Source organism: Trichechus manatus, unplaced genomic scaffold, assembly GCF_000243295.1.
Source record: "Trichechus manatus latirostris isolate Lorelei unplaced genomic scaffold, TriManLat1.0 scaffold00011, whole genome shotgun sequence".
Classification (NCBI taxonomy): Eukaryota; Metazoa; Chordata; class Mammalia; order Sirenia; family Trichechidae; genus Trichechus; species Trichechus manatus.
Window position 1 is genome coordinate 1,491,823 of NW_004443947.1, and position 15,148 is coordinate 1,506,970.

A 15,148-nucleotide genomic window follows, 5' to 3' on the forward strand; every position below is an offset into this window, starting at 1 on the left:
CTCCCCATGATATTCTTCACTGGCAGACCACATCTGATCAAAGTAGTAGAAAGAACTGATGAGAAAATCTGGGGTAGAAAACAAGACAACTGTGTGGCAATTAATTTGGTCAGGCAGGATTTAGTTCCCCAACCCTGCCACCTGTTTTATCGTCATGTTTCTTCTATAAAACAGGGATACTACCCTACTTTTGTCATTCTTTAGATGGATTAGAGATAACAGCCGTTAAGCAAAGGACCTGGTAGAGAGTAGGTGCTCAAACTATTATTATATCTTTTCTTGAATGAAGGGCTGCCCATCCTTCCTGTGAGCAAAATCTAGATCACCAAGTAGAAATTTCAGGAGGCAGATTCCAATTAAATTTACAAGATTCCCAAGGTTTTAAGCAGGAACCACAATGGAATAGTCTCAAATGTAAGCTCTCTTTTTCAAGCAGATGTTCACTGATTAAGGGTGATAGAAGAAACTAAGAGTATTTGTGAAAGACTGTCTCATAATTTATAACTTCTCTCTTAACTCAGATTCCATATTTTCTGTTCTACAGAGCGAAAAAAAAGGACTCAAAGCCAAGAAATTAATGATGTAGTCCAGTTAATTAGATTAATAGGAAAATTAGAAAGCTGATTTTTCTATATTGTTCTAAACATTTCCTTACTCTAATATAATTCTAATTCTACTCAACTGATTCCAGCATAAAGTCTGAAAATAACAATAAAATTTTCTAGTGTCATGCATAGTTTCAGGAAGCATATTTTGGGCAAAGAAGCCTTAAAACTTGCAACCTTACTGGTCTTGTTTATATATTTAACAACAATTTTTTTAGCTGACTGACAAGGTGCTTCACACTTTATTTCTATGTTATATTTTTTAAATCTCAAAAATACTCACCTTCACCAAACTCTTTAGAATGAGTTGCAGCACATGATTCAGTAATGCCATTTCCCAAGTGACCAGTTTCATAACACTACAAATAAGTAAAATGCAATATGTTTTACAGAAAAACAGAAAATAAAACTTTTACCTTATATGACAAAAACTGAACTTATCTACTGCCACAGACACAGGATCCTGACTGCTTTTGACAATTAAAAGAATAGTACAATAAAAGTTTACCCACAGACTCCCAATATATAAAGCAGCAAATACAGAGTGCTGCTCTGATCAAAGTGGGAGAGGAGGAGAAGGGGTACATACTCAGAGCACCACTAACTCAGTTCTAACCCATCCCACCCTGTATGTTAAATTCACCTTCCTAAAATTGTGTTTACAAACATTGGATTTTACATGGACTTATTTACTCAATGAACTCGGAATACTAAAGACCCATGAAACATGGAATGTCTTTCCAACTTAAGTAGCTTCAGATTCATCTAAATTAAAGTAACATTAAAATTCAAAACAAAACCCTTATACATAGAGAAAAATTGCCTACACATTTTATTCATCCACAACTGATGCCTGTATGAATTAGATCCATTCCAAGAAAATGTCTTCTCCTATGGGAATGATATTCACCATCATGACTGTAAAACAAAATTTAGTGGCCACAAAAAAGCAATATAATGGATGCTATTCTTGCTGTAAAGCTTCCAAAGTGTGAGACCAAAACAAGACAAAATACAACTATGAATTTCAGAACGCTCATTATATATACTAACACACCACAAGAATACAACTTTGTTCACATTCAGTGGGATCACGGTCTTAATGAGTCAAATTAAATGAAGAGGCAAATGCTAGGCATCCCAAAATGAAACACCAAACTCGCTGCTGTCGAGTCAATTCCGACTCATAGCGACCCTATAGGACAGAGTAGAACTGCCCCATAGAGTTCAAGAGGAGTGCACGGTGGATTCGAACTGCCAACCTTTTTGGTTAGCAGCCATAGATCTTAACCACTACGCCACCAGGGTTTTTGCTAGGCATCCAATTAAATGAAAAAAGACTCCAGGCCAAACTTGCAAACTAGAGTTGCACAATTTAAAGAAAAGCGGCAGCTATATTATTTAGGTAACCAATTTATAATTCATTGTTTAATCGTCACCCAAAAGTTGTGGAGCACAATAATTAGAATGTTCTGAAACTAGTCAGAGAACAATGCAGGAAATATTCCTCATTTCCAACCTCATCAAATTTGCAAATTAAAATAGAAACGATAGCAGAAAATTCACACTACATGAAAACAATCCATCTGCTCTGCTTAAGAATGAAAAAGACTGTAGAACTTTGCTTTTAAGAGCCTCAGAGGATGTGATTAAGATGCCAGTAACTTACTTTACATATACACTCTGCTACGAATATGCATCAAGCCAGTGTACTCTTAAGGTACCACTACCTCAACAGATAACGCTTCTCTTTCTAACCCACCAACTGACCCATCCATAGCATGGCTGGCCTGCCTAGTAATCCATGGTCTAGTCTCAAGATGGAACTGAATCATGGCTTCAAACTTCTAACAAAATGTATCTCAGAGTAACCAGGACTTTAACAGTAAAGCTGACTAGGTAACATGGCAGAATTCTCTTAAAACAGACAAGAGGCCAGTGTTTTGGCCCATATTCATTCTCTTCTCCAGAGTCTGGTTTTTTCTTATTCTAGTGCCAAATCTGCAACCTCCCCCCACCAGAAAAAAAAAAGCTAAAATTCAACAGTGACCGTTAATAATTACATCCAATAATTAATAACAGACAAGGAGCATTAAAAAAGGAGGGGAGAGAGATCAGAGAATATTTCATCGATTGGTAGTAGAACAATTAGACATCTACATGGAGGGGAGGGGATTTCAGAACTCCATCTTACTCCACAAGCATTTATTCAAGACAGAACAAAGACCTAAACATGAAATCCAGAAACATAAAGCTCCTAAAAGCATCTCTGTGTCCATAGGGTAGAGAGAAATTTCTTACATAAATCAAAAAATTTAAATTTTTCTTTTCATAATAAGATACTAGTAAGAACATAGGAAAGCCTCAGACTGAGAAAAATATTCACAGTACATATCTGACAAAGGATTTATACCCCAAACATATAAATCACTCCTAAAAATCAACCATAAAAAAAGATAAATAGCTCAATCAAGAATATGAGTATATTTGAACAGTCACGTCACAAAAATGTAGACTAGTCAATGGGTACACACTAAGGGGCTCAACAGCATTAAGGAAATACAAATTAAAACCATAATGAGGTAACATTTGACATCCAACAGATGCTAACAACGACATGGAATAAATGGAATGCTGATATATTGCTAGAGGGAGTACAGAGTTGTACACCACTTTGGAAAATGGGTAAGATAGGTTCTTACAAAGTTAAACAGGCATAAGCCAGCAATTCCACTCCTAAATATTTACACCAAGAGAAATGACAACATAAAAAGACTTGGAAAAAATATTCACAATGGCCCCCAACTTGGGAGGTGGGGGTGGGGACAAATGTGCATCGATGGGAGAACGAATTAGAAAACTGTAATATAATCATATAATGGAATGTTACTCGGCAATAAAAAGAACTACTGATACAAGCATCATTGTGGATGTATCTCAAAAACATGTTGAGTAAAAGTATAGCCAGGTTAAGAAATATATATCCATTCCTGGGTGGCACAAACAGTTAACATGTACGGCTGCTAACTGAAAGGCTGGAGGTTTGAGTCCACCAAGAGGCACCTCAGAAGAAGGCCTGGTGATCTACGCTGAAAAATCAGCCATTGAAAACCCTATGGAACACAGTCGTACTCTGACACATATGGGGGTGCCATGAGTCAGAATTGGAGCTGACCCGACAGGCCACTGGGGTGTATGTGTACATATGGTCCCATATGCAGTGAAACCTGTGAGAGCTGGAACTCACCAGCACTGCCGTGTTTTTCCAAGTCTGGCAAGTTTTCTGCCTTTGATAAGGGGCAGTCTTACCACTTTCCTATTGCTCTCTATTAGTGGAAAATATGTAAGTTTTCCTTCTCTGACAGGTTTCTGCTTTACACAGGCCCCAGCTTTCACAGGCTTTACTGTACACACACACACACACACACACACACACACACACACACACACACAGTGTATATATGATTCCATATATATGCCGTCCAAGAACAAAACTAATCTACGGTGATAGAAGTAAAAAAGTGTTGCCTCTGGACAGAGTGGGAAATTGACTAAAAGGGGGCACAAGAGAATTTCCTAGGTTAATTAATAGATATATATAGTACTTTGTTTTGGGCAGTAGTTACACAGGTATACACAATTGTCTAACACCATCAAACAGAAAAAGATCTGTACATTTTACTGGCAGAAACTATATCTCAATTTTTTAAAAAGCAGCATGGGGTACATTTGCCTATATATATTAAAAATAAGTATATGAACTAAAATCGTGATTTTTCAAAACTTTAACCCACAAATATAATAAGTCACATTTTAGATAGGAAAACTGCAATTGACAGAGCAAGGTTAGACAGATGAGCACAATTTTTAAGCAACCCAGTCTCAAAACCATTGAGAATTCATCTTATTCTTTCGAATCATTCACTTAACTGGCGCTAATTTCTACTTTCTTTGAAGTTTCTCATCACCTCACTTCCAGCAGTACTGCAACATCCTACCAAGATTCATCTCATACAAAATACTAAATTTATTATCTGACTGTAAATGTCACTTCCATGCTCAAAAATATTTAACTGAATCCTGGTTTCTCTTCCTCTTCCCACGTATCTCTTCCAATAATCTTCCAATATCGTTATGATTTGAAAAATGTAAGACCAGGGAGAAAGCAGCGCATAGAGAATAACACAACCTTATGAGAATATAAGATACAATGACAGAATGGTGAATCAGAGATCAGATTGTCCCTGAAGATTGTACAAACTGCAAAGAAAGTTTGGAGGGCAGGAAACAAGCCTAAAAACAATTAAAACCCCCATGTCATAAGACTGCTTTGAGAAGAGAAATGTAATTGTGAGACATAATGCTACTTTTAAAGTATGAAGCACAAATAAAATTTCATGCTAACCCAGATGGGTGAATATCTAACAAAAACAAAACTAGGGGCCTTAATATAAAATTATAGGACAGAAGTTTGCTATAGTTAACAACAGAAGTCAAAAACCTCTAATTATTTACAGTTTGATTACAATCTATTTTTTTATAAGGAAAAAAAATTTAAATAATTTTTAGAAAAGGAAATCTGTGCATTCTACAACTGAATTTCTAACCTTTACCCTGATTACTCTTCACTCATAAGGGCAGCAGGGTATTTTGTAAGGAATCAATATCCAGACATTCTTCATTCTTTCTCCAGATACTCTTTAATGATGCTTTCTTGGTTAATAAAGAGCAAATCTGCAAACTAAGAAGCTTAGTTCAAATATTTCTGCCTGGATTATAGCTAAACTGGGTCTTTTTTTTTTGAGATATTATAAGGTTAGTGGCTGGTAGACACAGAAGTGAAGTAAGGTAAGAGGTTTTGAGCCCAGAAAAGTAATGAAAACAGGCTTAAAAGCTTGTTTCATTTTCATTTTAAGAGAACATCTGAAATCAATTCATACGAATGCCTGTGCAGGTGCAAAATTATCTTTTTAATATAGGGTCTCTCAGACAAATCAGATGTATTGACATTCCAGAACTTCTATGTATATGCTGGAATGTTATAAATATTAATGAAAGTATTGTTTTTTAAATCTCATATTTCCTGGGTCAGTATTTAATCCTATTTTAAAATTAACTAAAACAACATACCTTTTTAGAAAGGCCCAGATCCCCCTTCTTGGGCATAAATCCAGGGTCTAAATCATTGGATTCAAGAAGTTTCTTAGTTGGTTTTCTCTGACGCTTACTTTCATAGTTTCCTAGAACGTATGTATCCTTCATTAGACGATTTAGAAACTGGCACAAGTTAATTTCAAATGTATATATATACATACACATACACACACACATATACACACACACACACACACCACCCAAAATAAGTCACAATATTGTTGATGTGTTCTCATCTTCTTGTGGGGGACAGGCAGGGTGGGAATTTATTCAAATACTAGTTAACATAATCAAAACAAGCAAAGAATTCTCAATGGAGATACAATCTAATGTGAGGTTGTACTTATGATAGTATTTACTTATTTATTTTTAATCACGAAAGAACTAAGGAAGAAATTCAAAGGGCAGAACTGCCTTTATAACAATTTGTGTCAAGGACAATTATATGAAGGAAAACTGAGGTGAAGTAAAGCCTGGATTCTGAGCACAAATGGACTAAGATTAAAATTCTTGCTCTGCCCCTAAATAAATAAAAGGCACTGATGTACTTGGTAGGAGGGTGACTATTAATAGCTAAATGTTCGGCTGATAACTGCAAAGTTGGCTGTTCAAACCCACTCAGAGGCTCTGCAGGTCAAAGACCTCGCAATCTGCTCCTATAAAGATCACAGCCTAGAAAATCCTATGGGGTAGTTCTCTGTCACATGGGGTCACTATGAGTTAGAATCGACTAGACAGCACCTAATAATAACAAGGACTGCTAAAAGAAATTGTACAAAAGAGCCTCATACCAGTCACTATCTTTACTATTCTTTTAAAAGCCTTTTTGACTTTGCCTTGATTGGTTAAGCACAATTGGGATACTGTTTTAAAGGAGGAACATCACAAACTACTGCTGGGAATGTAAAAAAAAAAAGTTGCACCCCAATTTTAAAGGAGGTACAGAAGAGGATTCTTCACATTCCTTGGCTGACTACAGTATTAAATAGTCAAAAGTTGAATTACAGACAGTAAGTTTAGATCCTAACCCTCACCAGGTAACGTTACATAAAGCATGCTGAAGTGAGAAGCAACTGGTAATTAACTTTGAGGGAAAATTAACACAGCTTCTATATGTCAGGTAAATTACATTACACATTATTACATTATGATCTCTATTTTATAGATGGAGTCCTGGTGGTACAGTAGTGAAGCGTCCGGCTGCTAACCAAAAGGCTGGCAGTTCAAATCCACCAGCCACTCCTTGAAAATCCTATGGGGCAGTTATACTCTGTCCTATAGGGTCGCTATGAGTTAGAATTGACTTGACGGCAATGGGTCAACAGATTATTTTATAGATGAGGACAGAAGGTCAGAGGTTAAATACCTCCCTAAGTAACACAAGGGTTGGTGGAGCCAGTACCTGAAGCACAGTTTTCATGCGCTTGCTCCACTAGTGTGCAGTACCCCTCCCAAGAACCCTGTTCTCCTAGGTGTTGATTCACACAGTAGCTCATCAAAACAATCATGAAGAGCAACAATGGAACAAAAAAAGTGGTGTTAAAAATTGTGTTTTCTTGAGAGTATGCCACTAATTCATGGTCAGTAACTATATTCAATCAGCACTTTAGAGATTTCCCAGGGCAAAAGTGTGTAGTTTGTTATACAGAGATACAGATACACTAGTGGCTTTCCATCAAAACATACTAAAATCTTCTGCTTCCTCTCAGCACACCCACGTATATCCAGAGACCCTATCCCCACCTTACCTGATGGTTTAACTAGCAATTCCTCAGACTCAAGGGCAGGCCGTGGAGAGATTTCCGGAGCCACAGGCACCGACAAGGTCAGCTGTGGCAACTCAGCATGTCCACCTCCAAGCTCTGACTGAGCCAAGGGCCCTTCTAAAAATGGAGCCTCTCTTTCAAGAACTGGAGGCTCTTCTTTGGTTGAAATCAAAGAATTCTCGTCCACCTGTTTGTTTTGAACACTAGGTCGACATCGGGCTAGAAGGCTTTCTTCTTCACAGCGGGAACTTACCTGAGAGCAAAAAATAAAAATAGAATCCACAAGCCCAAAGTGAGAGTAATTTAAGTGTCAAAAAGAATAATGCAGTTGACTGATATGCCCTGAACCTATAAAAATTCTTAAGCCCACAATGGTAATCTAAACAAAACAAAACAAGCTCCTCTAAATCTGTCACCAATTAAAGCAGCTAATAATGAGCTCCTTAATGTTAAAATTGGTAATTAATGAGAAGAAAATAAGCATTTGTCCGGCCTTCCAAGTATTTCAGGACAATAAAAGAGTTCAGTAAATGAGGGGGGGAAAGTAGAAGACATAACAAAATCTGGAAGTCTTCATTTTGTAACCCCTAATGAAATTATTGATTTAGGCAAGGATCTTCAACTACTGTTAAAACTATCTGGAAACAGCTGATGGGGAACAAGATGTCCTTTTGGAGCCAAAGTAATTACACACATACTGCTTCCTGCTCGACGGTAAAACATAACTTAAAAGAGAGGAATCAAGTAGTTACCACAATGGGCAACTAGACACTACATATCATTAGAATGTCATGCAGTATGTGATACAGCATCATCTAAAATATAGCCTAGCTAAAAATGTTTAACCTGAATCTATCAAACTATTAGCTCTAACTTCAATTTAACAGGGAATATAGGGTACAGAAAAACAAGTTAAGTGGCATTCATAAGGAAGCAATCACATAAATCCAGAAGTGGATAAAACCAAAACCCACTACTGTCAAGTCGATTCCGACTCATAGCGACCTTGTAGGACAGAGAAGAACTGCCCCATAGAGTTTCCAAGGAGCACCCCATGGATCTGAACTGCTGACCTTTTGGTTAGCAGCTGTAGCCCTTAACCACTACGCCACCAGGGTTTCCAGACAGTGGATAGTCTATATAAATATCCAACTCTCCGTGGTAAGACAGACAGGGTCATGAAAAAAAGGGGACTTTAGGAATCAACTTGAAAGCAACAGGTTTGGTTTTGGGGTTTCTTTTTTCTTCTGGTTCTAGATTTAAAAAGATTTAAGAGACCTAATAGTCAGACATTACATGGTATTACAGAATAACATGTAGTCCTACACTGATCCTGGTTTGGATAAACCAAACATAAAGGCTGGAGAACAAGAGAGAGTTTGAATATGGACTAGTATTACATAAATTGGTCTTACTAGATGTTAAACTGGTTATGCAGGAAAATGTTCTCTATTTTAGATGTACACGGTAAAGCATTAAGGGATAGAATGTCAAAACGTCTCTAAGATACTTCAGGTTGATACTTTAGTTCAAAATACAGTTATGCATAGCTTAACATTCAGAATACAGTCTGTGAAATAGGACATTATTACGATTTGGATGCCGTGCGAACACTGTATGACCAGCAATCTGCGGGTTATAAATGTCCGACTTAACAGAAAACTCGTACTTAAGAACAGACTGCCAGAAAGCCTATTACATTAATAATTTGAGTTAAAAACAATGTTTCATAATAACAAACGTGTGCACTACTTTGTGACGCTTATTAAAACACTGCACAGTTTCTTCTGCTGCCTTCATATCAGCGCTCACAGCCTCACCACTCACTTTCACATTATGCAGCAAAAAACGTTTGAAGCGCTTGAACCACCCAGAGCTACCACTAAACCTGGTGTTGTAGTTTGGTGCTGCTTTTTTTTTAAAGCATCTTGAACAAGCTTCGTGCCTTGGCATAATTGTCAATGTGCTGAGAGGGATTCGCTTTTGTGTTTGGTCCCCAATCCACGACATTAGCAATTTCTCCACATCTGATATATGTCCCTCTCACGTTTTCGTTAGCCTTGTAGCTTTCAGTGGAGCCGATCCTTTAACAGCTTGGAGAATTTTTTCTTTGTTTTTGAGGATCGTCGTGATTGTCGTGTGTGACATGCCTAAACCGCAAGCAATAGCATTCCCCAATTTTCCACCTTTCTGTTGCTTAATAACATTTTGTTTCACTTCCAAATCAATACTTCTCCTTTGCCTCTTGCTGCTGCTGTCACTAGCACTGGTTTTGCTGCGTCTGGGAGCCATGACGCACTTTACAGTAATATTTTCGAAAGAAAATTCAACAGAGAGATAACACTACAATACTCAACAGGCGCGATACACAAGATCAGACGCTGCTGCCTAGGAGTCGAAGCATACACTGTTATACAAAAAACTTTTTATTTCTAAGTAGGGAAAGTTCACATTAAAATAACAATAGCAAGTACAGTACATACATAAGCCAGTAACACATGCGTTTATTATGACTATCAAGACCTATGTGTTATACCATATGTATTGTACCATTATGTGCCTGGCAGCACAAGTGCTTTGTATACAAGAGACATGAGGTACACCTGTTGCGTATGGGAAGCTGTTGCATTCGCTACGTCCTTTTCTCCAATCAGGATTTCTGAACTCTTTTATAACCTTATGGGACTACGGATGCATCTGCGGTCAGATGTTGCCCAAACGAACATTATGTGGCTCATGACTATACTTCAGGTTAGAAGCTGAATTCAAAAACAAAGCAACAAAGCTATCATAACAACAACAGAAATATTCTAAAACTGGTTTATAGTGATGGTTCCACAACTCAGTAAATTTATTAAAAATCACTGAATTGTACACTTAAAATGGGTGAATTTTATGGGATGTGAATTATATCTTGAATAAAACTGTTTAAAACAAAATTCCCTCTCATCAAGGATAAATTACAATTTTTTTAAATTGTTTTAAAAATTAGGGTGGGTCGTAGTGTATGTTTTATATCCTGTGTTAGTCACTTAACATTATATCATGACGATATTCCTAAGTCATTAAATATTCTTTGAAAGCAAAGAATCACGCATATATAGTATGCTGACTCACTTAAATTATTTTCTAAACAATTATTATATGCTAGGTACTGTGCTAGAAGCTGAGGATAAAAAACGGAAAAAGCAAGATCCCCAGTTAAGGAAATTATTGCCTGATGGAGACAAAATACGATACTAAAGAAAAATTGCTGTTTCCTAAAAGGACCAATGAAAGCTTGTTAAAATGATGAAACATACCTTGTGTATCTGTTCCTGAACCTTCTTTTGTTTTTTCTTAGGAGCAAATATCTGATCATACTCTTCTGTATATTCCAGAAGCCACTTGCTTGGCTTCCTAAGGCGTTTCTTCTCTGACCGCACAGCTAAAAGAAGAGTTCAGTGTTAAGAAATAAGCTATAGAAACACCAACTGTTTCCATTTATCCCTATACCCTCAAAGGTACAGAGGTGGGAAAGCACCTAGGAAAAAAAAAACCTGTGGCTTAAGCTTCAAGAGGCTCAAAACTGATTTGCTATGGGTCCTCATATATAAAAAGAGGGATGTGTAGAAAACTGCGTGCACCTATACACACACACACGACCCAATCTTAAGGAAAATGTTAAATTAAAACTAGTGTCCTACAGTTACTGATACTCGTACAAATAAAACTAACACATACCTAACCTTAAAATATAAATTCTAAATCAAGTAAACTGATAAAATACACCATGGGTTATTTTAAATAACATCTCCCCAAATCATTTTAGAGAAAATATTTACCTAATGAGCGCTACCTGCATGAATTTCAGAAGTATGTTACAAACATTTCATCAATTTAGTATCCTATGGTTGTGGAACGAGTTTCATGTTAGAAAATTGAAAAATATATTTCTAAACAAAATCATCAAAAAATATGAAATTAATGATACGTACACCATTATCTCAATGACACTAAAAAAAGGTGATGTCTAGGTCAATTGGTGTAACAAGTTTATCAAGAAAATGTTCTGCATCTCACTTTGGTGAGTGGCGTCTGGAGTCTTAAAAGCTAGCAAGTGGCCATCTAAGATGCATCAGTTGGTCCCAACCCACCTGGAGTAAAGGAGAATGAAGAACACCCAAGACACAAGGAAAGTATGAGCCCAAGAGACAGAAAGGGCCACATAAACCAGAGACTGCATCAGCCTGAGACCAGAAGAACTAGATGGTGCCCGGCTACAACCAATGACCACCCTGACAAGAAGCACAATAGAGAATCCCTGACAGAGCAGGAAAAAAGCAGGGTGCAGAATTCCAATTCTAGTAAAAAGACGAGACTTAATGGTCTGATTGAGACTAGAGGGACCCCAGAAGACATGGCCTCCGGACTCTCTGTTAACCCAGAACTAAAACCATTCCTGAAGCCAATTCTTCAGGCAAAGATTAGACTGGACTATGGGACAAAATGATACTCGTGAGGAGTGTGCTTCTTAGTTCAAGTAGATACATGAGTCGAAATGGGCAGCTCCTGTCCTGCGGCAAGATGAGAAGGCAGAAAGGGACAGGAACTGGTTGAATGGACACAGGCAATCCGGCGTCGAAAGGAGGAGTGTGCTGTCACATTACAGAGAGAGCAACAAGGGTCACATAACAATGTGTGTATAAATTTTTGTATGAGAAACTAACTTGAGCTGTAAACTTTCACTTAAAGCACAACAGAAAAATTCTTTTTTTTTTTTTTTTTTTTAAATTAAAAAAAAAAGTCACACATGCCAAAGACAGGAGATTATGATAAAAATACAGAACTTGGAGCATTTTTTTATGGTCGAAGTATCATAATACAATTTTTCTTTGAATGAACGGTGAAACAAACACCTGATTACAACATCCCTATAAAACTCTGTACTAGTTTTAATGTACTTAACATACTATAGTCACTTTACTAAACTGTAAGCTCTTTGGAGAGAGCAGAGGTTAGTGCTTATAGAATATAGTACACAGTCTACTCAAAAGGCACGAGGCATTCAATGATATGATGACTTCGAGAGCAAGGTGCTCCTGCCTTGTTGAATGTGACAACACTGACGTCTTCCATAAAAGGAAAGTAAGGAAGCAAAAGTTGGGCGAAAGAAAAAGATCACGGGCACTGCAAGCTTCGCAAAAGCTCTTACTCCTTTGACAGCACATACAGAAACAAACCATAAAATCATTAGGATAAGATGTGGAAGATAAATTTCTTTTTACTAATTCTCACTGCTATAATTTAATAGTAGTAATATACCTTTTGGAGCCCTGGTGGCTTAGTAAAGAGCTCCGCTGCTAACCAAAAGATCGGCAGTCTGAATCCACTTGCTGCTCCTGGGAAACCCTAGGGAGCAGTTCTACTCTGTCCTATAGGGTTGTTATGAGTCATAACTGACTCGATGGCAATGGGTTTTGTTTTCTTAAATATATCTTTTAGTTTAATTATTAAAAGTTAATGTTAGAAAAAAAGTTTTTTAAGTTAATGTTAGAAGCTGAAATAGTTATCAAAATCACATACCTACAGAACTCCCAACATAATTATGGGGCTAGTTAACACCTCACAATTGTTGGAAATTTTCCTAACTTTTCCGTTAGACAAATAACCTAAAAATGCCCCCAAATTGGAAAGTTTTCCCAAACCAACTATTTCAAAAGAAATTAAAACCAACAACCAGGCAATTATTTTAAATATTCCCCCCAAATAAAAAAGTCTCTGAAGAAAACAACTAAGCCAAAATATATCTTGGAAAGAATACATATCTATCTATGACAGTCAATGGTAATTACTTTCTGCTCTGAGTCAAACAGATTGTCTTTAATCTATTCACATTAGACAAGCCATCCAAGTTTTCAAACACCAATGACAGAAATAAGATCAAAGAAATGACAGGGAATAACAGGGGTTTACAATGTGCAAGACACTGTTTAGCCATGTAACATTCATGAATCTCAAATTCTTACTTCAACCCCCCAGGTAGCAATGCGCTCAGCTGCTAACCAAAAAGGTTGGCGGTTCGAATCCACCTAGCGGCTTAGCAGGAGGCAGACTTGGTGATCTGCTCCCATAAAGATTACAGCCTAGAAAACCCTATGGGGCAGTTCTACTTCATTACATGCGGTCATATGAGTCAGAATCGACTGGTCAGCACCTAATAACAACAGAAATATTCTAAAACTGGTTTATAGTGATGATTCCACATCTTAGTAAATTTACTAAAAATCACTGAATTGTACACGTAAAGTGGGTGAATTTTATGGCATGTACATTATACCTTGAGTAAAATTGTTTTAAAAAAAAGAAAAAGCCCCTTCTTATCAAGGCTGAATTACAAAGTCTTCCCCTTTTCATCAAAATGGTGAATTCTCCCAGAAGACTTGAGTACTAACAGGAACATTATTCCTATCATAAGATTTTTAGCCCTTGTTCATACTTCTAGTTGCCTGGTTCTGGAATCTCAGAGGCAAAAGAGTTCTTTTATTTTTTAAAAGCAAAAATTCAAACAACCCTTCCTAATAATGGCAAGCTTAGTTACTCAGCCCAAACCTCCTATTGAAAATAACTAAAACATGCTGTAAAAAAATGTTTTTAAAACCTCCTTGAAAGACTCAAAGCACTGACAAGATGGTAACAGAAAAGAACGACAAGACAAAAACTACCAGAAATAAGTAGACCACTGAAGCTGATTTTGTCCTGAGGATTTTTTGATGATCCTGTTGGTGTGTGGAGCTCCTGGGTGGTGGTAAATGGTTAATGTACTCGGCTGCTAACTGAAAGGCTGGAGGTTCGAGTCCACCCAGAGGTGCATCAGAAGAAAGACCTGGCAGATCTCCTTCTGAAAAATTAGCCATCAAAAATCGATGGAATACATTTCTACTCATGCATGTGGGATTGTCATGAGTTAGATTCAAGTAGATAATAACTGGTTTTGAGGTTTGTTGTGAAGAGGATAGACGTTTAAAGGAGACTAATCTGAGGCCCCCAAAGGCCTCTATTCTCAGGGTAATGGTGAAGCAGAAGCAAACATTCCCAGCATCACCATTTCTACCTCCAGAAGACCAAAGGGAAAGTTGCCTTGGCACAAAGTGAAATACTAAGTCCTTGAGAAGTTGTGGGTACTGGCTGGACCCTCCTGTGGATTTGCAGCCTGATGGACCAGGAACTTCAAGATACCAGGCACCTGACATAAGCAAACTCAAATCTTCTTTGGAGGAACAAACGAAGTTCTCATACAGAATAAAAACCTTACCATAGTATAAAAGAGTCCCCATATATAATTTCTGAGAAACAACTATCAGTAAATATAACCAAGCACAAAAGAAAACAAAGCACCATGAGAGAAAACTAGCAGCTACCCAGTTGGACACACAGCTCACTCTCTCAGGTCTTTGCTCAAATACTCCCACCTCGGGGAGATCTACTGTGATCATTCTATTTAAACGTAGAACCTCCCAGCATTCCCCATCTCCTTAACCCTGTGTTATTTTCTCCAAAGCAGCATTTATTACCTTCATTATCAAACGGTGCTGACGTCAGATAAAGTGAAAAGCAGACATTATGTGCCTCCATATAAAAGAA

At 37.3% G+C, this 15,148-nt stretch overlaps 1 protein-coding gene across 10 annotated transcripts in view; it reads right to left on the bottom strand.

Annotated features, from left to right (window-relative positions):
* NSD1 (nuclear receptor binding SET domain protein 1) overlaps positions 1-15,148 on the bottom strand; it is a 179,568-nt gene that overhangs the window by 51,831 nt on the left and 112,589 nt on the right. For 9 of the 10 annotated variants that reach the window (XM_004371155.1, XM_004371154.2, XM_023726470.1 and 6 more), the window contains 4 exons: positions 10,828-10,952; positions 7,508-7,778; positions 5,736-5,845; positions 889-964 (listed from right to left, as the gene is read on the bottom strand). In XM_004371155.1, the coding sequence (XP_004371212.1) occupies positions 889-964; positions 5,736-5,845; positions 7,508-7,778; positions 10,828-10,952 (582 nt within the window). The remainder of the gene's footprint in view (positions 1-888; positions 965-5,735; positions 5,846-7,507; positions 7,779-10,827; positions 10,953-15,148) is intronic. The other variant, XM_023726472.1, reaches the window with a different exon arrangement.